This window comes from Mustela erminea, chromosome 5 (assembly GCF_009829155.1).
Source record: "Mustela erminea isolate mMusErm1 chromosome 5, mMusErm1.Pri, whole genome shotgun sequence".
Taxonomy (NCBI): domain Eukaryota; kingdom Metazoa; phylum Chordata; class Mammalia; order Carnivora; family Mustelidae; genus Mustela; species Mustela erminea.
Window position 1 is genome coordinate 117,935,422 of NC_045618.1, and position 24,397 is coordinate 117,959,818.

Genomic DNA, 24,397 nt, shown 5'->3' on the forward strand with positions numbered 1-24,397 from the left:
ACGGAGCCTGCCGTGCCCTCCAGCCTTTGGCCTGTGGCTCTCCACCCCCAGGGTCAATTTCCTGCACCAGCAGCTGAGAGGGGAGTACGAGGAGCTGCACGCCCACGCCAAGGAGCTGAAGACATCCCTGAACAACTCCCAGCTGGAGCTGAGCCGCTGGCAGGCGCGGTTCGACGAGCTGAAGGGGCAGCACCAGAGCATGGACATCTCGCTGACCAAGCTGGACAACCACTGCGAGGTGAGGCCTTGGGACACGGCCGAGAGCCCCGGGCCCGGGGTGCTGGTGGGTCCTTGCTGGCGCTGGCGCTCCAAGACTGTGTGGGGGGTGGCCCAGGGGCCAGGATGGAACGGAGGCATTAGAGAGGGAGACAGCCACCCTGGTGGGCAGGGATGTGTCAGAAAGCACCTGTCCAGCTGCCCTTTGCTTCTCGCAAGTTCGGGGAAGCGCGTAGGAGCAGCGGGGCAGTCTCCTATCCAGTCCCACCGCTCCAAGCTGGCAAATCCAGCCCTACCACTCTTTCACCTTTGCAGTTCTGTGTCCACGCTGTTCTAGAGAAGTGGCGTGGGTGGCTGACTCTGACTCCGGCTCCCGGGACAGCTCGGGGGTGCCCCGGTTTCCAGAGAGGCAGAGCAGTCCTGTGTGGTGCGCTAGGTGGGAAATTTGTCTTCTTAAGCAGCAGAACCATCTCAGATGAGATCATGAGCAGATCCCAGGACAGATAAGAAAGGCAAAGAGGGTCGAGCCGGCAAGAGCAGCGTGGTCCCATCCCCCTTCAAGAGGCCCCAAGGACAGCAGCGTCCCTGGGACACAGCTCCTCTTGGCTCTCATTTCTCCAGAGACCCTCTCGGAGGCCTTGTCCTTCGAGCTCCTGGTAGCCCAATGGGACATCACAGCTGAGGAAACCGAGGCCCAGGGTACACAGCTGCCTCTGGTCCCCTCTTTGCTGGGGCTGGGGCATGGGGTTCGTGGAAGAGGTTGGGGGCCGGACCCTCGAGGCTGTCTGAGGCCCAGGCTTGGGATGTTCCTGCTGCATCTCCATGACGGTACTCTGGGGCAAGAGCCGGCAAATCAGCCAAGGGTTGCATCTAGCCTGCTGCCTGTTCTTGGACAGCTGTGACCTAAGACTGCTGTGTACAGTTTTAGTGGTGGGGAGATTCTCCCAAACGATAGCTTGTGGCAAGTGGAAATGATCAGAAATTTAAGTGTCTGGGATGGGGACGTAGCCGCACCCGTCTCTGTGTGCCATCCGTGGCTGTTTCCAGTGGTGGTGGCGGCCGAGTGGGAACACTGCCACAGACACCCCCGCCCAGCCGGGAAGCCTGAAATACTTAGTTCTGGGCCCTTCACAGAAGAGGTGTGCCAGCCCTCGCCCAGAGCAGAGCTGCCCCATAGAAATATGGCCACAAACCCGAGTTAATGTTTTCTAGTAACCACGTAAAAAAAAGTGAAAAGTGGGGGGAGGAGGACTCATTTTAATCATCTACTCTTTCTAGCCAACATATCTAAAATACCATTTTGAAGTGTGACCCCCCCCAAAACCCTTACTGAGATATTTTAGTTCCCTTCTTTATTACTATGAAGTCTTCGGAATCCTTATTTATTTCGGCATGTCGCCGCTCAGACCAGCTACATTTGCAGTGCTCCGTGGCCTCATGTGTCTGATGGCTGCCAGCTGGGGTGGGGCAGGTGGGGATCCGGCTGTCCCTGGGCCGGTGGCACACTCGGTCCTTGCAGGTTCTCACAGGCCGAGGAGAGAAGCACGTCTCTGCGCGTGACCTTGCCCTGGAAGCCGGGTTCCCAGTGGTGGAACCCTGGGGTCGCACACTGTTTGACACGCTGATGTGTGTTTTAGCTGCTGTCCCGTCTCAAGGGGAACCTGGAGGAAGAGAATCATCACCTGCTGAGCCAGATCCAGCTGCTGAGCCAGCAGAACCAGCTGCTCCTGGAGCAGAACTTGGAGAGTAAGGAGCAGTACCATGAGGAGCAGAAGCAGTACATGTAAGGATGTGTGTGCGAGCGATGCCTGTAGACCGAGGGGCTCTGGCTTCCCTGGGCCCATGCCAGGACCTGTGACATTCTGGGCAAGGCACGGCCCTTGGGCCCGTTGGTGTCCCGAGGGCACAGGGACAGTCCATCTCACCAGTACGTCCTTCTCTTGTCGTCTCTGGAATGGGTCTGGGCTTGTGCACCTGTGGAGGTTGGCTCTAGTTTGCTGTTCAGAGGCAGTGCCTACTGCCAGAAGCTTCGGAATCTGCTTTTGGAATATAAGCTCCCTTGTAAAAACAGGACTGTGCCGGGGTGCCTGGGTGGCTCGGTGGGTTAAAGCCTCTGCCTTCAGCTCAGGTCATGTTTCCAGGGTCCTGGGATCGAGCCCTGCAGGGGGCTCTCTGCTCAGTGGGGAGCCTGCTTCCCTTCCTCTCTCTGCCTGCTTGTGATCTCTGTCAAATAAATAAATCTTTAAAAACAAAACAAAACAAAACAGGACGGTGCCAACAAGCAGGATCTCAGGGAAAGAACTCAAACGGGAGGCTCACAAAGCTGTCATTCTTCATGGAGGCATTTGTGTACTGCTGGTTCGGCACTCAGTTCGGGTGGAACCCCGCCAGCCTCACAGCAGAGGGGCCCAAGCCCTCGCCTCTGGTTCAGAGTCCTCCTTTTCCTGGCGGCCTGTGGGCAAGGCGGATTGAGGGCTCTAACCCCCATGACTCCCTGAGGTAATGCAGAAGCACCGCAAGGCCTGGGGTCCAGAAGTGTCTTGATCCTTTCCATGTTTCTGAAAACGTGAACTGGTTCCCAACATTTACAAATTTGGCTCAGTAACTGCGGTGTCCTGGCTTCTCTGAAAAAACTGGCAGTTCTGCCCTATAGGCCTCGCGCAAGCCTGCCTGGCAGCCAGCTGCTGGGGCTACTGTCCCCACCCCACCCCCTGCTCCTTCCAGGCCTGCTTTGCGCCTTATCTCCTCGGTCTGGCCCACCAAAGCTTTCAAGTTTGCTCCCATGGGAAGGTCATCAGAAACCCAGGGTCAGAGCGGGTCTGGGTCAGAGGTCTGCCTTTGCAGAGCTGACTCTCTTGACCTTGATGCCCACCCAGCACCCTGAGGGCACACCTCTCCCCCTCACCACAGCTGTTGCTAGTACACAAGCCCTGTGTCCGACCCCACATGCCCAGTGTTGTGAACGACCTGGCTGGCAAATCCTTGGGGCTTCTAGAAGTACTTCAGTTTTAGATGGTGAGGGTTTTGCTTGAGTTGACTTGCACCCTGTCCCTGAGTGTTCTAGCACAACTCTGCAGGGTACCCGGGTTCCCGGACCCATGCCAGACGTTTCCGCGCACACATCCCCGACTTCATGGTCATGATGGTCATGAACACGATGACGTCCAAATCCCAGAAAAGGTCCTGGGCTGGGCGGATGAATTCATGCTATTTTATTTAAAATGGGATTGAGAACCCCCTTCCCTTTCTCTTCACAGAGACAAATTAAATGCCTTGCGGAGGCATAAAGAGAAACTGGAAGAAAAGATCATGGATCAGTACAAGTTCTACGATCCTGCTCCAAAGAAGTGAGTTGATTCATGTGTCAGGCACGTAAGCCCAGAGCAGAGCCCTTCCTCGTGCACGAGTGGAGTGGAACGCGCGCTCCCACCTAGAGCGGCGCCCGGCCTGCAGGGACCGTGCCTCCTGCTCTGTGGAGGCCCTCGCTGTTGCAGGCCTCCCCTGGGACTGAAGGAGTTAGATTTTCAGTCTCACCCTCTGTCTTCCAGCTTGTCCTGGGAGGGTCAGCGGATGCCAGCTGACCCTGACGAGACAAGGGCTTAATTTAGACACAGCCCTTGGCAAGGGGGAGTGGAGAGTCTGTGGTTTGGGAGCCATTGAAGTGGGACAGAACCGTGGCCATATAAGATTCTGTCTCACGATTTAACAAGACATTGGAAATCACATTCCTGTTTGGGGGACGGAAGCTGGTGTACCCATACCCTTTAAACACGGGAACCTCTGGGCCTCACACAGATGCCTCTGGACTCCCTGAACCCCAGGGTGGGTTCACAAACTCAGTCCTTTCTCCAGGGAGTAGCAGCCCCCTGGTGGTGGGGCCGGCCCAGTCTCTGTGGAGTGCCAGCCTCCTGCGGGAGGCCTTCCCCTGGACCAGGCCTGAGCCCCAGGAGCCAGTCTTATTCCGAGTCCCAACCCAACCCAGCCCAGCCTCAAAGTTAGGATCACCGTGAATCTGTAAGGTTCTCTGGTGAACCACAGATTTTCTGAACCTCGGTCCTCTTCCCTCTGTCTGGCAGAAATGGAGGCCCAGATGAGACCCAGTGCTTTGTGCAAACGCAGTACTATCTACTTTCAGAGATAACTTTTTTGGTGATATCAGAATGCCCGCATTTCCCATCGGCTGCAACTCTGTCGCTTACTCTTGAAATTCGCTGGTTTTCATTTAAACAGCCCACTCTTCCCTCCCCTCCCCTCCTCTCCCAGGCTCCTTCGTGCCTGGGACTGGTTGAAGAATGTCAGTTTATCCCACTTGCTATTAACTTCAGCAGAAAACAAGGAGGTCTGTGACACAGTCCCAAAATGGCATTTTGACCGAAAAATCGCCCACGGGTGGGGCTTTGTTTCGCACAGATAATCAAGAGTTGGAAGTTGACACCATGTTTGAAGTTCTGTTTCCCCAAGAGGCTAGTGTGGATTTCCGCCACGGTGTGCACTTCTACCATCCCTGCTCCCCAAATCCAGTGACCATGGCAAGGAGCGCCATCATTCTGAACCCCAAATTAAGGGCTTATGATAGAAAGCCCGGCTCACGTCAGGGCACCCCGTGACCTGCTGGAGTGGCATCGAGGGTCGGTTGTGTCCTCCTAACAGTCTGCTTCTCACTAGGAAGAACCACTGGATTGGCGCCAAAGCCTTAGTCAAACTCATCAAACCAAAGAAAGAAGGTTCCAGAGAACGACTGAAGTCCACCGCAGAGAGCCCTCCTTGGCAGGTGGAGTCTCCAGACCCGGCCTCGCCATCTCCTCAGGCCCTCAGATTGCAGCCAGAGAACCCCGAGGCCACCCCGTCTGGCTCCAATAGTACAGAAGAGCGGGACACCCTCAACGGGCCCGTGGGGAAAGGTAGGAGCGGCTGACCAGGCTGCCGTTGGGCGAAGGAGGGGGATGAGTGCTCGGAAGGGCTCTGCCTGGATGGGGCAGGACGAGAGACAGAGTGTGGGTGTCGCACGCGTGCCTGTAGGAGCATGAAGAGGGCGTGTTGCTTGCACACAGATCTGCCTCCTTGCCTAGGTTTGCAGCCCAGTAGAGAATACAAATTCACATCGGCAGCTTCGTCCTGTGACGGTTTTGTTATTTTAGAACGAGAAGCGTCCCACGTCACGTAAGCCGTGGTAGCGTCCCGGGCCGATGGTGACGCAGGTGCAGCGGAGACGGGCTCAGGGCTGTGTGTTTCGGGGCTGTGTGTGTCAAAGGGTCAGAGGCAGCTGTTTCTGGAGGGAGATCCCAGGTGCATTTAATCCCTTCTCTGCATACACGGGATCTTCAGGAATTCCTGAGTCCTCCCAGCCATGGAGTCCTGCCTACCTTTGTACTTACGGCTGTGTTCTGGAGTTTGCCAGAAGTTCTGACATGGATTCCTAGTCCTATGTGGTGTATTTCCTCTAATCTGAGAGGCTGTCAGCGGTACACTGTGTAATTGCTATCTATACCGCCGGGAGAAACACAGGCAGCCTGAGGAGTTCATGGTTGTGTTACACTCTGGTTAGAGGGCTCTTCTACAGACTCAGATTGTTGTGCACAGACACACGGAGAATGCAGGAGCACAGTACCTGGGGTGCACCTGTGACCGCTCCGTCAGAGGCCCCACCTGGCCAGCGGTGACCATCAGACCCATCAGAGCTGTGTCCGGATTGCGGAGATGTGAAGGAATGGGGGAAAATGTGTACCTCAGAAACAACTAAACACAGAAATTGCCAGAAACATTGTTAAGTTTTCAACTTTACTTTTTAAATATTAGTTTATGGAACCTTTGCCCCTAAACCTGCCGAGCGTGCACCCTGAGCAATTTAAATTTTTATGAAGGATGCTGGAACTTTCTGAAGACCAGGCCTAGGCCTGAGAGCCCTGTGCCCCTGCAGGCTGATGTGACAGTGCTCAGGGCAGGTGGTAACAGGCTGTCCCGTGAGTGTGACGTGGGCACAAGCCTTTTGGGGGCACCATTCAGTGGGTCCTGTTGCGTCACTTTCGAATGCAGAGGAGAAAGCGTGCCTGTGCACACACGTGGGGACGAATGCCTGAGACTAACTTAGGGAAAGGGCTCCGGAGCCACTGAGCGATGATGAGGCTGAACCTTGTTTCTGTCTAGCTGGGTGCTCTCGCCTCGGGTTTTCCCGTCGGCTCTTTAGAGTTGTTGGCCTTCATGCCCTCCACTTGTGTTATTCTCTAAACTGACTTGATTAACTACCATCGGCCTAATGAGCTAGGAAACCTTGGGGAGGAAAAAAAGTACTCGACTGGTCCAGGCTGTTGTGCCAGCCCACGGACGAGCAAGTCAGGGAAAACCCTTCACAGCAGCAGCAGCTATGCACGTACTGGGCGTCCCTTCCGGGCTCCTTTTAGCTGACTGACACGCGTTACCTGGCTGCCGGAGTTCTAACTGCCCCCTGAGGTGGGCACGATTAATCATCCCTGCGAAGGGAGTCTTGACGAGATGTTAAACACTTGCCAGTGTAATCACTGGCAGAACTGGGATGCCCACGCGGGGCGGCGGGGCTGGAGCTCTTCACCAGCATGTGCAGGTAAAGCCCCAGAGCCTGGGGCCCCTTGTTCTGTGGCGCGAGCACCGACCACCAGGTGGCGCTGTGGCGGCAGAAATAAGCAAGGCGGTGGCATCCTCCCCGATCCTAAATCAGAAATCCATTGGCCCTGCTGTGTCCATATGCGTCGTGTTTAGAAAGTACGGCTGAGGGCTCTGACCATCCATGAAGTACAGGACTGGAGTAGAGGGTGTGCAGGAGGTTTTAAAGGAAACGATTCTTGGTGGTGTGGGGTTGGGGGACGCAAAAAGAGGTATTTTCATTATTTTGAAACTTGTCCCGTCAGAAGAGGTTGAGATGCACAGAATTATTGGTGAGTGCTTCAGTAGACCGCCCTCTCGTGCCATCAGGCCAGAAACGCACCGTGAGGTGTTTCCTGGGCCCTTGAATAGGAATGGGAGTGGAGCGTGCCCCAGAGCGTCAGGGGGCCTGTCATTAAAATGGATGAGTAAGAGAAGCCGGGTCCTAAATTAATAAACATCCTCCTTTAATCATTTAACACGTCAAAATTGAAAAAAGTCTCAGCCCTCGGCTCCTTGAGCGATACACAGTTCTCCTCCTGTGCAGAGAGAAGCGTTGGCACTAAGACGCCCCTGCATTGGTCACATTGAGTCAGAGCATAAACGATTCACCACGTCCTGATTCTGGGCTTGTCCTGGGTATTGTTCCCGTGTTTCCTGGGTCGGACAGGATTCTGACCTCCTGCCTGCGTTGAGCTAATTTAGAGCCGTTTGCTGTATTATTCATTTCATTCATTTATTGTTTTTTTTTTTTTTCCCTTCCTCTCTTGGGTTATCCGGGGAATAACCATTTAGCAACTCAGCGCAAAAAGAGTCCCTTTTTGAGAAGCAAAAGCAAAGACAAAGACAAGTCTCCAACGGCCCATCCGACTCTCTCTAAACGCCTGCGGTTCTGGTCTTCCTCTGACATCCCATCCTCTCCTAACGAACCTGTCCCTTTTTCAGAAATTGGGGATTTCTAATCCTTTTCCTTTATCATGTGTTTTCATCATGCATCATCCTCCTTCATTTCTGAACTCCAAACAAACCAAAAAAAAAAAAAAAAAAAAGTACCTAAAGGCCTGATGACCCCAGTGGACTCCTCCTCCTGATCCCAATTCCAAGCCAAGTTTAAAGTAGCCAGCGTGGATTCTGATTTCAAAAGAGAAGATGAGTTGTCACACCCTCTGGACCATTTCTGCAGCACAGCACAGTTGTAGGGAGCCTCGGGACATCCACGCACAGGTCCGTGGGCCAGGATGTCCGTGCTAAGTAAGTCCGGCGGCCGTGTGCCGCCCCCCCACGCTCGCACCCGCAGCCCTATGTCGCGCCCATGTGTGAAGCAGAACTGGTCAGTTGTTGCTTTGCTTCCTAAAATAGACGGCCTCTGTCAAGTGAGATTTTTGTATTTTTGTATTTTTTTGAAGACTTGCTTCTAAGCAGCTGAATTTAAAGCTGCTGTCCTTTCCTCTTCCTCCATCAGAGGGCCTTGCTGTCAAGGCCCTTTGTAGACGTGCTCTGGGTCCCAAAGGATTTATGGCTGTGTTCCAGCAGTTTGTATAATTGGATCGATGTTGCCAAGCCAGAGGTCAGCCCAGAATGAAGTTTTACGACCTCTTGGACATGGATGTTAGACGGTCTCGGACAGAAAGCCCATCCACACGCCGCTCACGCCCCGAGCAGGGGTAACGCTGGTCGATAGAGGCCTTTAGCTACTGCGCTGTCTGCTGTCTGCTGTCGTTCTCATGCCGTCTTCTGAGTTTTGCCACATCTTTGTGTCCACCTGTGTGGTTCACGTACATGTTTTGGCTTGAATTGACTCACTGTTATCACCTAAATTTATTTTAAATTCAAGGGAGAGATTGTTAGCAGTGCTGACAGTGAGAAACCAGTGTCACCACAAAAACAAAGTAACTGTACGGACAGATACATACCTATTAAGCCGTTGAAGACGGTTGATGTGGCATTGGCTTCCTGTCACACGCTTTGCCTCGGGGACTCTGGGCCCCCATGGCCCCAGTCCTCAGGGGCCCTGTCTCGCCAGCATGCTGTCGGCCTCATCCTGTTTCTCTGCCATCCGTGCTGTCTGCCCCCCTCCGCCTCCCATCCACTCCTCATTTTAACTGCACCTGTTGGATGCTTGTCCCGACTCATTCCTCCAGACTTGAATCTTGCTTCTCATCAAGGGTATCTTCTAGAATCCAAATTTTGCCTTGGTTTCAAGTTGTACGATTTGGGCATTGAAAACGTCCCAGGGAGTGCAGACCCCCGAGAGGCTGAAGGGCCGGCAGGATCAGCCCCGTAAGAGGTCGTGGCACCGGGTCCCAGCCTTGGGGTGCCTGGAGGGGGACTTTGTGTGAAAGAGTGCTGACCTCATGCTCTAGGCTCCGGCCGCACACGTACCTTCCATTGAGAGAGCCTGGCCCCATTCCTACTACTAGGCAGTGGGAGAGTTTTTTGTTTTCTTTTTTTAATGTTTTTACAGAAAAAAAATTGTTTTAATGGGAGTATGTGTTCAGGGTAGATAATGTAGTGATTGCAGACGAGAACAAGAAATGGAAAAAGTCACTCATACAGAGATTCAGACTTCTTAAGTGGGTAAGCTGCTGAAAGGGTAAGCTGCTTTCTCAAATCCTAAATGAAGCCAGTTGGCAGGATGCATGTCTGTCCATCCATCCTGGACCTCCAGGACGTTGGCTGCAGGCCTGGTGAAACCCTGAGCAGACTTCATCAAGATCATTTATAATCGGGTATCCGAGTTACACACGTGCCCACAGCTCATGTGGTGGCCTTCTGGCAACAGCTGGTTCCTCCTCCTGAGTCCTCCTGTCCCGTCCTTTCAGGGTCCCCAGTCTGACCCATGCGTGGATCCGGGGCCAGCCTCTCTGCTCCCACCCCCCACCACAGGCCCATAGCCAGGGACCGACCTCCTGTCAGCACTGCAGCCCAGCTTCTGTTCTTGTGGTCCGTGCACACCCGGTGCCCCTGCTTCTAGGCCTCAGTGTGGCAGCCCAGCCTTACACAGGATTGTGCCACTCTATTTCTCAATGTCCTTCTCTGCCCCAGGCCCTGGGGACCTAAAACCAAAGCAAGGGTCCCCGCACAGAGGCAGCCTTGACCGCACGGATGCCTCCGCTGACCCGGCCGTGAAGCTCTGGCCCTCGGAGCTGAGCTCCCGGACCTATTCAACCTCAGCCATCACTACAACCCCTTCCAGCTCCACCTCCCTCTCCCGGCACCCAGGCCGCACCAAAGGTGAGTCACAGGTCCTTCCCGAAGACCCCAGGCTTGCAGAGACAGGTGGTCAGCAGGCCGCTGAGGCTGTAGACCTGCTTTGCCGTCCCATAGACCCAGCTTCGGCCCATCAGCCATGTGGCTTGGGGCGGACAACCTCACCCACTAGCAGCCCAATCCTAAGCCGCTCTCACCACCCCCGTTCGGGAATTGGTGGCACCAAGTAGCTCCAGAAGGGACGTGAACCACAGTTTGGGTTAAAAGCAGGCAACGCCCTAACCCATGTTGGTAGGAGTTTGGAGGCTTATTCTCTGTGGAGGAGACATGACGTGTCTCTGAACCTGGAGGTGGCTTGGGGGAGCGGGAAGCAGGGCTCCTTTGCTGAGAACAAGGGGATCCGGGGAAGGGTTTACACAGCCAGCCTCTCCCAGGGGCCAGCTGCCGTGCCTGGTCGCACCTTCAGACATGAGGTTCAAGTGTTCTTCAATCGATCTGATAAGCCTGAGGAATTCCCCACAAGAGCGGCTCAGTCAGATCTTGTCAAGTGAAGCCTCTGAAAGTTCAGGGACTCCCCGGACATCCAACAGCAGTGACCCAAACGAGTGTGGGACCACAGAGTCACCCGACATGCAGCACAGAAATGGCCACTGTGCAGTGTCTGTCATTGGCATAAGGGAGAGCAGTGAAGGGAAGGGCACTTGGAAATCTAAAATATGCGAACAGAAAGGAAGATCGAGCCTCAGACTAAAAAAGACATGCCTCGTGTAACTAGAGACATGAGCGTATCTGAAGCCACAGCTGGTGGAGCCGGGAGGGGTGCCTCTCGGGTGTCGGGAGTCAGAACTGGGAAGGGCGATTGCATTTCATCATCGCATCCCCCAACTCGACTCCTGAAACCGGGCTGCGCAGAGTCTTGTTTTGACAGGTAGAGTGCACAGGGTCTCCGCCCTCGGCGTGCCCCTGGGAAGAGGAGAGGAGCAAGCACAGGGCGGCCACGCAGGCCTACTCTGCTCCCAGCTTGACCCTGGAAGCAGCAAGTCGCTCGCTGCTGGGGGTTAGGGGAATGGGGCCATGTAGCAGCTGGGACGGACAGTTGGCATTTCCCCTCCCCCTTCTCTCTGGGCTTGGGGTACAGAAGCTCTGTCTGGTCTCCGGGTGGGGGCTGGGGACTCCCATCTCCCCCTGGACTTTAGCGGCCCATGTGGCTCAAGGACCAGCCCTTCAGACTAACCCACGGACTGTGTCAGCCTAGGTCCTGTTCCTAAACCAGAGTCTGAGCCTAGAAACACCTCTGGCTGTTCCTACACCTACAGAGCCCATGGGAAAGTCAGTCACCGCTGCAGACCCTGCCGTGGCCACGCGATTTCCCAGCAGCCCATTCTCACACTCCCACGTTCACGTCCAGTGGGCACATAGCCAGCTTCAGTGGAAGGAAACCCCCTTAGAATCAGCCGTTTTTTAAGTCATTCTGGTTTCTTTGAGGGCAGAATTTAACAGGATCTGGGCCCTGTGGAGTTGCCTTTGTTTCTAGGCCCTTTCCTTAAAGGAAGAGAGAAATATATTACTGGTTTGTGTCAGTTTCCAATACAGATTTAACATTCCAGGATTTCACATTTGCATGTCCTTTGCTTTACAGAATGCCTGTCTCCTGAAACATTTTTTCCCCTGAAAATATGCAATAATGGCTTATTTTTTTTTAAAGATTTTATTTATTCATTTGACAGACAGAGATCACAAGTAGGCAGAGAGGCAGGCAGAGAGAGAGGGGAAGCAGGCTCCCTGCTGAGCAGAGAGTCCAATGCAGGGCTCGATCCCAGGACGCTGAGATCATGACCTGAGCCAAAGGCAGAGGCTTTAACCCACTGAGCCACCCAGGCATCCCTGCAATAATGGTTTAAAAAGTAATCCTACCAGTGCTACTAGTCACCATAAATTCAGCAAGCAATGTTTTCTTTTTTTTTTTTTTTTTAAAGATTTTATTTATTTATTTGTCAGAGAGAGAGAGAGCGAGAGCGAGCACAGGCAGACAGAGTGGAAGGCAGAGTCAGAGGGAGAAGCAGGCTCCCTGCGGAGCAAGGAGCCCGATGTGAGACTCGATCCCAGGACGCTGGGATCATGACCTGAGCCGAAGGCAGCTGCTTAACCAACTGAGCCACCCAGGCGTCCCAGCAAGCAATGTTTTCTTTGTAGTTCTTTTTAGTCCTTGGATTGTATCTCACTAAGGATGCTCTCACAGAGTTTTACATTAAAAATTCACTGCAGATCAGTGTTTCTCTCTGATAACATTAACAGCTTGACACAGTAAGCTTTGTTCCTGTTTTTAGTTTTAGACTTTTTTCTTTGTAAATTAAACCCTGTGTGTTTTAATGTGTAAAATAACCAAACCCTCTGTGTTTTAATGTGTAAAATAACCAAACCAGAAATATTCGAAAACCTGAATTACATGAAAAGGTATACTCGGTGCCCCCCTCCCCCTTGGTCCCCACAACTCCATTCCCCAAAACACCCTCTGGATAAGCCTTTTTCTTAGTCCCTTGTTTATACTCCCGGTATTTCTTTCTGTAAAAATAAACCAAAATAGGGGCACCTGGGTGACTCAGTAGGTTAAGCATCTGACTCTTAATCTCAGCTCAGGTCTTGATTTCAGAGTCATGAGTTCAAGCCCCACGTTGGGTTCCACATTGGGTGTGGAGGCTACTCAAAAGCAAAACCATGATAAATAAATAAACAAAATCTACACACCTTGATTTTTTTCCCCCAGGCATATATCATGGAGATCTTCCTTAGTCTTTTTCTAGCTCCATACTAATGAAAATGCCCACATCTCGATCCTTTCAACCACCCCACCCCTAGAGTTGATTTCTAGAAGCAGGATTGTCCCGTCAAAGGACAAATAAAAATGTACTTTTCCTAAATAAGAGTCTGTAGTTGTTCAGAGTGTTCCAGAAAACCCTATCTTAACCAGTGATCTTACTTCCACCATAGGCTATAATTCAGATGACAGCCTCTGTGACCCATCCCTGGAGCTGGAGTTCAACCACAGGCCGTACGGTGAGTGCTCAGTGCCTCGCGCCCTTGGGCCCGGCATCTCAGACTGGGTTTCATCAGCAGCGCTTTTCTTTTGAGCTCAGTCCCATGTGGAAAACAGGTAGACGTGATGTTGTTGCGTTGAATGGGAATGCAGAGGGCCACAGTTTCTCCAGGCTCCTTTCCATCCTCCCCAGGGGCCTGGGCATGTGAGTTCTGCTTCCATACCTCCCATGACAGGGAACTCACCACCTTAAGAGTAGCCCACTTCCACAGGTTCCAACTCCCCTTGCTTGAAAATGCCCCTGAGATTTGCTAGGACTTTCTGCTGACCCCACTGGGCGCACTGGCAGCAGGGAGGCCTCTCATTGTTCTCACTTGGATTTTAATTGTCTAGAGTAGCTCTGAGATGTGTGTGGTCTTAGAAATTGTTAGAAGCATTCGGCCATTTGACTTAGCTATATTGTAAGTTTCTGCAGAAGGGAAACAGTGAATTATATACCAGCCTTCTCAAAAATTAAAAGCTGCTTTACGTTTTAATGATTTTTGAAAAACAAAAATCATAGAAGGGTGGAAAAATAATTCTTTAAAAAAAAAAACAAACCCTCAGAACTCACAGTGAGTTCTGTTTTTGTTTTGTTTTGTTTTGTTTTTTAAAGATTTTATTTATTTGGCGGTGAACACAAGTAGGCAGAGAGAGAAGGGGAAGCGGGCTCCCCACTGAGCAGAGAGAGTGATGCAGGGCTCTATCCAAGGACCCTGAGATCATGAACTGAGCCAAAGGCAGAGGTTTAACCCAGTGAGCCATGCAGGCCTCCCTCCTACCCTAGTCATTATCTTAAACCTTCTGTGATGCTGGTGTTGGATAGATACAGACACCACACTTGGCGTGAGAAAATACAGGCTCTGTGGCAGAACCGTTTAATGCACAGGCCCTGCGTCTTCACACCGAGGTGTGGGGAGCACACCCGGGGGTTCTGTTCCCCGTGATCTGTTAAGGCACCCTGATGAGCCAGATTGGTACTCCAAAAGCTGACCCCTGAGGGGTTTTCTTCCTAGGTACTCTGATTCCTTGAGCTTTTCTTAGCAGGAAAAAGAAGGAAAAGCAAAAGTGCTTCGGGGGTTAGGGGACTCCTGGTAGCCCAGTCGGTTAAGGGTCTGCCTTTGGTTAAGGGTCAGGTCGTGATCTCAGGGTCTTAGGATCGAGTCCTGCATTGGGCTGAGCAGGGAGCCTGCTTCTCCTGTGGCTTCTCTCCCACCATGCTCTTCGCACCCCTTCTCTCTCAAATCTTTAAAAAGAGGAAAAAAAAAAAGTGCTTTGGGTCCTATTGATTTGTATCACCCTTTTCTCTTAATGAAACTTCATTCTTTTTAAAAGAGAGATGTGCCTTTTTTATGTCTTTTTTTCCCCTCCCAGAGAGGAGACTTACTCTGCTTTTACGCTTTTCATGAAAACTTAAGTATTTTTTGGCGCCTCCCCAAACCCCATTTGCTAATAGGAGTTTTCCAGATGCCTGCTCTTTGCAGAGTGCATCGGCACTTGGGAACCCGGCGCCCTGTAGACCCAGTCAGGAGAGTGTCCCCGGGGCATGAGGAGCAGAGCATCTCCCGTGTTGGCCTGTGTCCAGGTCTGTGGTAGTTTGACCCAACACCTGCTGTGTGCTGAGGGGATGCAGGGATGACGAAAGTGCAGTCCCTGTCCCCCAGGGGTTCCTGGTCCTGCAGGACAGATGCTGGTGCAAGGCTCCTGGAAGAGCAGACCAGGAGAAGCAGGTCTGCTGGCCTTGAAGGGGCAGCTGCCCTTTGCAGGGGTAGAGCCGCCCCTCCTGCTGGCTCAGCCTATGACCTGAGAGCATGGGGCACACGCCGGCAGCAGCCACAAGGGCTGGTTTCTCTGGCCCTTGTCCCTGTACAGGTCGATCTTCCCCTCGCAGGTAGATGTGCATTTGAGATGGGGAAGCAAGGAGCTGAGGGACCACGAATGACCAGGGAAAGCCAGCTCTCCCCCACCCCAGTTCCCCGCACCGGCCCCTGCAGCTCACCGGAGTGAAGGTGCCCATGTGCAGACACACACCCCCTTGTGCACATGTGCATGTGTGCGGCCCACGGATGCCTGGCTCCCACTCTCCCCAGATCTCACCGGTTCCAGAAAGCTCTGTGCCGTCTTGGGAGTGAGTCCTCCCACCTCCGCTCTTGGCTCACCCCGAGCCTCCCTTCTCTCCAGTCTTGCAGTGCCAGAGTCTTGCAGTACCAGAGTGCCGTTTGCGGTGCCAGAGTCCCTAGCGCTAGAGCTAATAAAAACAAAGCTAGTGGTCGTTTCTGGATGGCCTGTGGGATCCAGGCGATCTATGCCTCACACCCACGTTGGTGAAGCTGGACCCCCTGAAGGGAGAACACAGAGAACCCCAGAGTCCGTCCTTCCCGAGGACATTGCCTGAACTTCAATGTTACAGCCGCTTTGTTACGCAGCTTTTCTCGGATTAGATGGTTCGGCGTGGGGCCCACCTGCCCCTGGCCATTCAGGCTGAGTGTCCCTTCCTTCCAGTGTCCCGGCCAGACAGAGACAGCTTGGAGAGCAGTCGGAACACATCCAGCGAGAGCTCGCCTCTTAACCTGAAAGGTAGGTCAGCCTTGGCTTCCATGCACTTCTCGTTGTATTTGGGTCTTTGGTTCTGGGCTCATTTATTTTTATACTTCGAGCAAACACACAGGCTTCTCTGCTGCCTCACGCGTTTGCATGTATGGTCCACGTCATGCGGGTTCAGGCCCAGACCTGGGTGTCTGAGTGAATCCCTTTACCCCCGCCCAGCCCCAGGGCACCCGGGCCCAGCACCCCTGCTCTGAATCCAAGCTACTTCATCTGTAGAGTGGGGCTGCCATTAGGACCAGGAGTCTGAGGTGGCCAGAGAGCACTGCTGCAGCATTCTGATTTTTTCCGTGTTTTAACCGCTATAGTGCACAGTATTGTCTGTCTTAACGAACACTTCTGTGCATTTGAAAAGGACGTGTATGTTGTCCCAAGACTAGAAGCTTTTCAAAGTTTTTTTTCTCTTAGCATGCACCTGACCAGCCCGTGGAAGACGCTAGCATGTAGCAGGCCTAAATAACCCTTCAGTGAACGGATGACACCTGACGCGCATGGGGCCTCATAGTGATGAATGTTAGATAGTCACTTAAACTTCACCAGGAGCTCTCCACTTTTATCTCAAGTAACTTTATTTTTAAATACCAGACGGAAACATGGGAAGCCTCCTACACTGTTGGTGGGAAGGCAAGCTGGTGCAGCCACCCTGGAAAATAGTATAGGGGTTCCTCAGAAAGTTAAAAACAGAGCTACCCTATGACCCAGCAGTTGCATTACTAGGGATTTACCTCAAACATATAAAGGTCATGATCCAAAGGGGCACCTGCACCCTAACGTTCATAGCAGCGATTTCTACAATAACCACACTATGGGAAGAGCCCAGATGTCCATCAACAGATGAGTGGATAAAGATGATGTGGTGGAGATAGACAAGGGAATATTACTCAGTCATCAAAACAAATAATTTTGGGGGCGCCTGGGTGGCTCAGTGGATTAAGCCGCTGCCTTCGGCTCGGGTCGTGGTCTCAGGGTCCTGGGATCAAGCCCCGCATCGGGCTCTCTGTTCAGCAGGGAGCCTGCTTCCCCCTCTGTCTCTGCCTGCCTCTCTGCCTACTTGTGATCTCGCTCTCTGTCGAATAAAATAAATAAAATCTTAAAAAACAAAAAACAAAAAACAAATAATTTTGCCATTAACAATGACGTGGCTAGAACTAGAGGGTATTATGCTAAGTAAAATAAGTCAATCAGAGAAAGATAATTATATGATTTTACTCAATATGTGGAATTTAAGAAAAAAAAACAAGAACATAGGGGAAGGGAGGGAAAAATAAAACAAGATAAACTCAGAGAGGGAGACAAACCATAGGAGACTGTTAACCATAGGAAACAAACTGAGGGTTGCTGGAGGGGAGGGGTTGGGGGGAATGGGTTAACTGGGTGATGGGCATTAATGATGGAATGAGCACTGGGTGTTACATACAACTATGAATCACAGACCTCTGTCTCTGAAACGAATAACATACTATATGTTAATTGAATTTAAATAAAAATAGCAAATGCCAGACTGAAATTCTGAAACTCTCAAAAAAAAAAATTTTTTTTTTTAAGTGGGCTTAATATGAACCTTGAACTCACAGCCCTGAGATCACGACCTGAGCTGAAGTTGAGATCAAGAGTCAGACACTTAACCCATCCAGCCACCCAGACGCCCCTCTCCTAACTGTTCTCACTATGGAAACCCCAGCCTGGGAGAAGTGAGTCCGGCTTCTCCGCCAGGATTCTCTCTGTTTTGGGTAAACCCAACGCAGTCCAGAACCCCCCCAGAGGCAGGCAAGAGGGGAGGGAGACTCAGGTGTGTGCCTCTCTACCGCCCCATCACCACCCAGGTTCCTCCGACCAGCTTCACGGGAGGTCCGAGAGCTTCAGCAGCGAAGACCTGATCCCCAGCAGGGACACGGCTGCTTTGCCACGGGATGCCAGCACCCCAGGACGCACCGTCCTCGGCCGCCATGAGTACCCCCCGCCCTGGAACGGGCCTCTGCCCCAGGACGGCATCCAGAAGAGAGGCACTGCACAGCCCCACGCAGGGGGACGGCCCTGCTCTCCCTCGCCGAGCAGTGAGATGGTCACGCTGGAGGAGTTTCTGGAGGAGAGCAACCGGAGCTCCCCGACCCCTGTGAGTGGCCCAGGGCTGGGACACGGCGTGCCTCTCTTCCCCCGCCCTCTCCCCTGAGTCGGGACCCGGGGCAGAGACCTTGACAGCAGAGGCATAGAAGGGGCCGGGGCAGGGGTGCCGTGGCCTGGGTGCAGAGCTGGCGCGGGTGGAGAAGGATACCCAGCAGCCGGCAGGCCACACGCACTGGCTCCCAGCCCCGGACCCCAGGGGCCGTTGGCCCCATCTGTGGAGTGAGGCGGCAGGAGTTCTTTGCCAGCACGGAGGGCAGGGATGGGGTGTGCCCCCCCCAACCCAGGAGCTTCTTTCAAGATAGGGACAGCCCCCGACTTGGCAGGGGGAGGATCTCACAGTAAATTTTTTGGTGAAGCTCTGAATTACCCACTCGCCCTAAGCCTTCACCAGCAGAGGTCAGCAGGCTGTTTCTGGAAAGGGTCTGGAGAGTAAATGTCTTGGGCATTCCCAGCCGTACAATCTCTAGTCAACCGCTCAGCTCTGCTGTTGCCGTGAGAACACAGACGGAGCCCATCTCAGCCAACAGGCACAGCTGTGGGCCCACAAAACTTTACTCACAGACGTTGACATTTGGATTTTGTGTCATTTTCATGGGTCATGTAAGGCTGGGTGTTTTGTGGCGGGGGGGGGGGGTTGGGGGTTTTTTGAGGTTTTTTTGGCGGGGGCGGGGAAGATTTTCTTTCTTTTTTTTTTTTTTTTTTTTTTTGACAGAGAGAGGGAGACAGTGAGAGAGGAAACTCCAGCAGGGGGAGTGGGAGAGGGTTTCCTGCTAAGCAGGGAGCCCACCTCGGGGTTCGATCCCAGCCAGGACCCTGTAGTCATGACCTGAGCCAAGGGCAAATACTGAAGGACTGAGCCACCCAGGCGCCCCATGGCCCCATGGCTGTCCTTTTTAAAAAATTTTTTTCGATCATTTAAAAACGTAAAAGCTCTTCTTAGCTCATGGGCCACACAAGAACTTGTGGCAAACACATTGAGCCACACAGCTGGAGTCTGCTGGCTTGTGTTCTATGGCTCTGACCCCCGGATATCCTGTGCGTGAGGGTCCCCATCTTCTGTCCCCTCTTCAGGGCCTCAGTTCATCTTTTCTGAAGCGACAGGCGCGTGTTTTGCACTCTGCCTGGCTTCAGTCATGGGAGCAGCTGCGTAACTGGACACATGAACATGCTGTCTTGCAGTTGAGCTCTTTTAAGGATTTTTAATGCTTCCAGGATTCTGTCTCATTCTCCTTCGACCGCTGAACTTTCCTTAGCTGCACGGTAAGCTCTGTGAGCCCCGTCAGCAGGCCGTGGGGGAACACACTCTCGTTCAGTAGCTGTTTGCTGAACACCTACCGTGTGTGACGCAGTGTGCCTAGCGCCTGCTCTCGAAAGCCAGAGCAAGCCAGTGAATGACAAGTGGCACACTTGCTAGTGTGGTCTTGTGGTTAGCCCTGAAAGGACATGGAAAACGTGGTCCGTGCGCTCCCTCCCTTGATATTTCCATCTGGCAACCACTTCTCTATGCGCTGGGAGTTGGAGAAACCAGACAAAAGCCCTGCTTTCAGGAAGTTTAGGGTCTGCTCAGTGGTTCCTATATTCACCTGGTGGCCTTGCCAGGACACAGGCTGCCCCCGGAGCTTCAGGCTCTGTGGGTCTGAGCTGGGGCTCCCGGAGAATCTGCAGCTGTCCTGGCTTCCTGGATGAGGCTCTGGCTCTCGGCGTGTGTCCAGGCATCCCACACTGAGGAGCCCCGATCTGGTGGAATAAGTGAAAACAGTCCAGAAAGGAGGACTACCTGCACTTGGAGACTTTCCTTCTCCACTCATTTCTGACTATGTGTCTGTCACAGTGAGTTTGCTTTCCCTTTGCAGATTTTCGGGGAGAGGGACAGTTCTGTGCAAAGTGACAGGGCCCAACCTGTTCAGCACGGACCTGTCCCTCGCACTGCTCCTCGCTCACACTCCGTCTTGTCACCTGTCTCTTTACAGCCTAAACAAGCCCGAAATAACCTTGCATGGTGGCAGCTCATGTTGGGAGCTGCCATATGGCCCTGGAGAGTCACACTTATCTCTCTGCCTGCCCAGGATGCGGACCCCCTGCCACCCCCATGCACCTGACCCCTCTCCGCCCCCCCTACCCGCCCAAGGAAGTCACAGCCTGCCCCATCCAGGCCTCCACTCCCTGGATATTGATGATGCCAAGAGGCGGGTGTCTCAAAATGGGCTCCTGGGTGGCCAGAGGGGGTGGCCCCCTGAGGGTGCATATGGAGAATTAAAAATGTGCCACAGGGACCCAGGTGGCGCCGTCAGCCGCTGCAGTCAGACGTCACGATGCAGCGGGAGGCGTTCATCCCTGGTCCGCTCTCTAGATGTGGGTCCTGTGGCAACCCTGAGGCTTCAGCTTCCTCACCTGCTAAAGATTGTTTTAGTCCAACTTAAACAACCTTGCAAGGTTGCTTTGACAATGAAGGGAGGGTTTGGTTTCTTGGTGATTACATCCATAGTTCTTAGCACAGAGCCTGGCACTCAAGAAAGGGTTCCCATCAGTGTTAACAATGGAAGGTCTTAACACACACTCCACCAAAATCTGTGGCCTCGCCGATTCTCAGATAGCAGAGTGTGCCTCGGTCAAGTTGAGCATCCAGATGTTTCTAGGGGCCAGGAGCTGTTGGCGGATGTGGATGGCTTCTGAGCTTGGCTCTCCCCACCCCCACCTGCCAAGTGAATGTACTTCCTTTCCTGGGTTTTTGGGAATCCGTCAGCCTAAGGAGGAACCTCTGCTTGGCTCCTCCAGGCTCTGAAGTCCTGACAGGACGCTGAAGTTACCGAGTGGCATCCTAGACCCTGGCCTCTGGTGACTCTGTGTACCTGCAGGGTGGTGGAGAGGACACCAGTTCACCAGCCAGGGGAAGCCCAGCCCTTGAGGGGAGCAGGCTGGTGGGCTGCGCCATCCCCTGCCCTCGGTTCCCCCCAGGCAGCCCCAAGGTCCTGGGCAGTCTGCGTTTGTGGCTCCCACTCGCCCCCGCCGTGCCTGCCTCTCACAGGGCAGTGGTCTGAGCGGCAGTGAGGTTCTGGCTTTTCAAGAGCCGCGCTTGCTCCCTTTCCTCCGTGGCCCCAGACAAAGCCCTTGGGGTGTGTCTGAGTGCGGTGGGCTGACTACAGCACTGCAGGGCGGCTTGCTCCCCCTGCCCTGCCTGGTAGGACAGCAAGAACGGATAGGGACGGTTGGCTGTGGTCGGGCTTTCAGTCCCGACCTTTCCATAGCGTGGATGAGCTTCGCAGGAAGTCTGCTCCTGTCTGATGTGTGTGCTTGTTTGTGAAGTTAGGGGGCTGCCCCAGTGATGTCAGCGGTTCTCGCCCTGGTGAGCCATGTATAGCCCCCAAAGCCTGACCAGGGGTGGTGTGGCAACATTAGACCTCGAAGAGGCCAAGCAGGAGCCAAAAAACCTTCGCCCTGGCCACCTGCACTGCCCAGCGGACATCCTGGGGTGGGGGCTGGGGGGAGGGCCATCCCAGCACCGGCCTGGCCCTTGTGGCCACCTCTCACTTCTTCCTTTCCTCCCTGTAGGACGCTCCCAGTTGCCGGGATGACCTGCTGAGTGACTACTTCAGGAAGGCCAGCGACCTCCCAGCCACTGGAGGCCAGCCAGGGCCACCTACCAGGAAAGAAGGGGCCAAGATGCCCACCAACTTTGTGGCCCCCACCATCAAGATGGCCATCAGCACCTCTGAGGGGAAGCTCCCGAAGCCCGGGCAGTATGTGAAACCAAGCTTCAGAGCTGCTGAGGCTGAGGCCCTGCCCAGTGGCCCCCCAAGGCAGGTCCAGCCTCCCCAGAGCCTGTCTCTGGGCAGACCCCGGCAGGCCGCCATGCCCCCGACATCCCACACGCCTGCCAGCCGGAGCGCGTCTCTGAGCCGGGCTTTCAGCCTCGCCTCTGCCGACCTTCTCCGGGCCAGCGGGCCAGAGGCTTGCAAACAGGAAGCCCCTCAGAAGCTGGGGGGTCCTGACAGCTCAGGGGGCAGAGAAACGGGCAGCCATGTCCTACAAAGCCCCACACCCCCCAGCTCCCACAGCCTGGCCCGGGAGCGGACCCCACTTGTGGGAAAGACTGGCGGCTCTGGTCAGGGCGCAGGCCCCCGCAGCCGGCCCCCGGATGTGAGGCGTTTCTCACTGGCTCCCCCAAAGGAGGAGAGGCTGGCCCCCCTGCAGCAGTCCGCCACAGCCCCGGCCATCGCCGCTGGAGCCGGAGGTTCCTGCAGTGGCAGCAGCAGCTCCCAGACCCAGCACTTCCCCCCCGCCGCAGCCCAAGCCACCAGGACCAAAGCCCAGACGCCCCCCCACGTGGCAGAGGTGGCCACCGTTGCCCCTGTCCGGGGGCCACTCAGCTTCTCCGAGGGTGATGGGGTCCCAAGGCAAGGCCACAGTGAGGGGCTCCCCGCCAAGAGCCCGGGGAGGTCTCCTGATCTGGCTCCCCACCCCAGCCGGGCCTCCGAGGACTTCAGCCGCGGGAGCAGCTTGAAGAGCACGCCAGCGTCCCCCGAGCCTGGTGGGGACCCGCAGACGGTGTGGTATGAGTATGGCTGCGTGTGACTCATCTGGGCCAGAGGCTTCTGAACCTTCCAGTGACTGACTCACCTTCTAATTATGATGGCCTTTTCTTCTGTCTGCCTGTGGTGCCGGGAAGGGGTTTAGAATGCGGACTGGGGTTCCTGGGCATCTCTCCCTCTTGTTCTGTTAATGAAAACACTGTGCCAAGCCCTGAGAGGATTACACTCCCATATGCGTGTGTGCGTGCGTGCGTGCGTGTGTGTGTGTGTGTGTGTCTTCTGTATGTGTAGCCTCCAGCAACCGCTGTCTTTTGAACAAATCCACTTCAGCATGGGGACACTCAGAATACAGTGACACAACTGACCCCAGAGTAGACACTACTTGAGCGCGTCCTGGCAGAACACTCATTTACAACTTGTCGACCTCTCTTAAGGCACTTGTGTTTGTGTGTGTGCAAACACACGTTCCCATGGCCAAGCCCTAGTGGTTCTGGAAACTCCATGTCCTCTTCCTAAAAGCCATTGATCCTAGGAGAAGTCCAGACAGGCCAAACTACAAAGAGCTTGAGGACCTCGGGGAGACACCAGAATTAGGATTGCTGCTGAAACCCAGGAGTGCGGCCACGCCATTTCCTGGGGTCCCAAGCAGTTCCATCTTACCCCAGGGCAGGTGGCCTCGGGCTTGGCCCACCGACCCGCACTGGGCTCCTGGGCTCCGTACAGTGGGCTCTGGGGGCCCCGCGGAGACCTGCCTTCCCTGGCTCTCTCTTCTTGAAACACTGGATCTTCTGGGGCTAGGGACCGCGGCAGAGAGGAGCGCCAGTCTCGGCCCCCTCCCAGCAAGCGGGCGTCGTGTCGGGAGGGGAAGCATGTGCAGGAGTGGGTCGTAGGCCTGCTTGGTAATGTGGCTGCCGCCTCTCTCCTTCCCGTCTCAGATGAGAGACTGATTTATTATTTCTGAATAATTTCTTGTGGTAGAAACCAAATTTCTTTTAATATATTATATATGTACACACTCCTGTGAAATATATATACTTTGAGGGGGATCTATTTATGTTCCATTGGGAGTCTGTCTCTTCTCTCAGGAATCTTACCTGCTGCTTTGTGTATTTGGTCAGATTCCTGACAAACGTTTTCTGTTTAGTAAAGGTGCTCTTTCTGGGATGTACTAAACCTGGTGATTTTATTTTTAAGGTATTTTTTTTCTTTTGATTTAATATACTGAGAAAGAAATGGGACTGTTAACAAGACCAGTTGTAGGAGTGCTTTGGGTTGTGTACTAAATAGCCATTCATTCTGGAACACGAGGACAGGTTGATAATAAAACAGAACGGCAGAGACTCGAGTCCTGGTTTTTCTCACTGGGGGGGCTGGTGGCATTGGACGGGCCATGGTGGCCAGGGGGATCTCAGGGGGTCTCCGGGCTCTCCGGGCGCCCGTCTTCACCCCAGAGAACCTTCCCGGCTGCTGAAACCCACAGCTCCCTTTGCCTCCAGGTCACAGAACACAAAAGAGCAAGGTTTTCGGGCTCACTCTGCAACGGCTTTTTCCCAGACTCGCATTTATTTTCAGCTGGGAAGAGCTGGATCCCATTTTGGTGTGGGATTCATCTTGTGACAGAAGTTCAGCTTCAGCTGGTCCTTTGGGTTTTCCCGAGGCTACTCAACTCGGAAAGGTCGGATCTGGAATTTAGATCTCCAGGGCCTCAGTTTGGATGCTGAAGTCAGATGGAGAGGAGACTGGCAGAGACCTGCCCACACATAAGATCTTTCTTCAAATTGTTCTGTCTAGCGGCTTCTTCAGTGTCTCCTTCCTCTGTCCCTGGACTGTGAAAGTCCCCTCTTCCCTCCCCTTCCACCTGTCCCTTCTGGAGCTCTGCACTCTGTGGCCCGAGACCACTTAGGGAGAGCTGCCGCCTGCAAGCTTGGGCCCAACTGGGCAGGGGCCTCCTCCTGTGGGGCCTTGGGATTTGACGCGTGGCCTGTTCCTCCTCGAACTTAGCCTGTGAATCTCTGCCCTCTGGAAC

General features: G+C 53.9%; 1 protein-coding gene across 7 annotated transcripts in view; it reads left to right on the forward strand.

Moving 5' to 3' along the window:
* Nucleotides 1–22,933, forward strand: part of CCDC88C (coiled-coil domain containing 88C) — a 124,530-nt gene extending 101,597 nt beyond the window's left edge. For 5 of the 7 annotated variants that reach the window (XM_032344659.1, XM_032344660.1, XM_032344661.1 and 2 more), the window contains 9 exons: nucleotides 52–238; nucleotides 1,854–1,999; nucleotides 3,474–3,563; nucleotides 4,882–5,117; nucleotides 9,877–10,065; nucleotides 13,030–13,095; nucleotides 15,617–15,691; nucleotides 17,542–17,831; nucleotides 21,392–22,933. In XM_032344659.1, the coding sequence (XP_032200550.1) occupies nucleotides 52–238; nucleotides 1,854–1,999; nucleotides 3,474–3,563; nucleotides 4,882–5,117; nucleotides 9,877–10,065; nucleotides 13,030–13,095; nucleotides 15,617–15,691; nucleotides 17,542–17,831; nucleotides 21,392–22,414 (2,302 nt within the window). In that variant the 3' untranslated portion in view covers nucleotides 22,415–22,933. The other 2 variants (XM_032344664.1, XM_032344665.1) reach the window with 2 other exon arrangements.
* The last annotated feature ends 1,464 nt before the right edge of the window (nucleotides 22,934–24,397 follow it).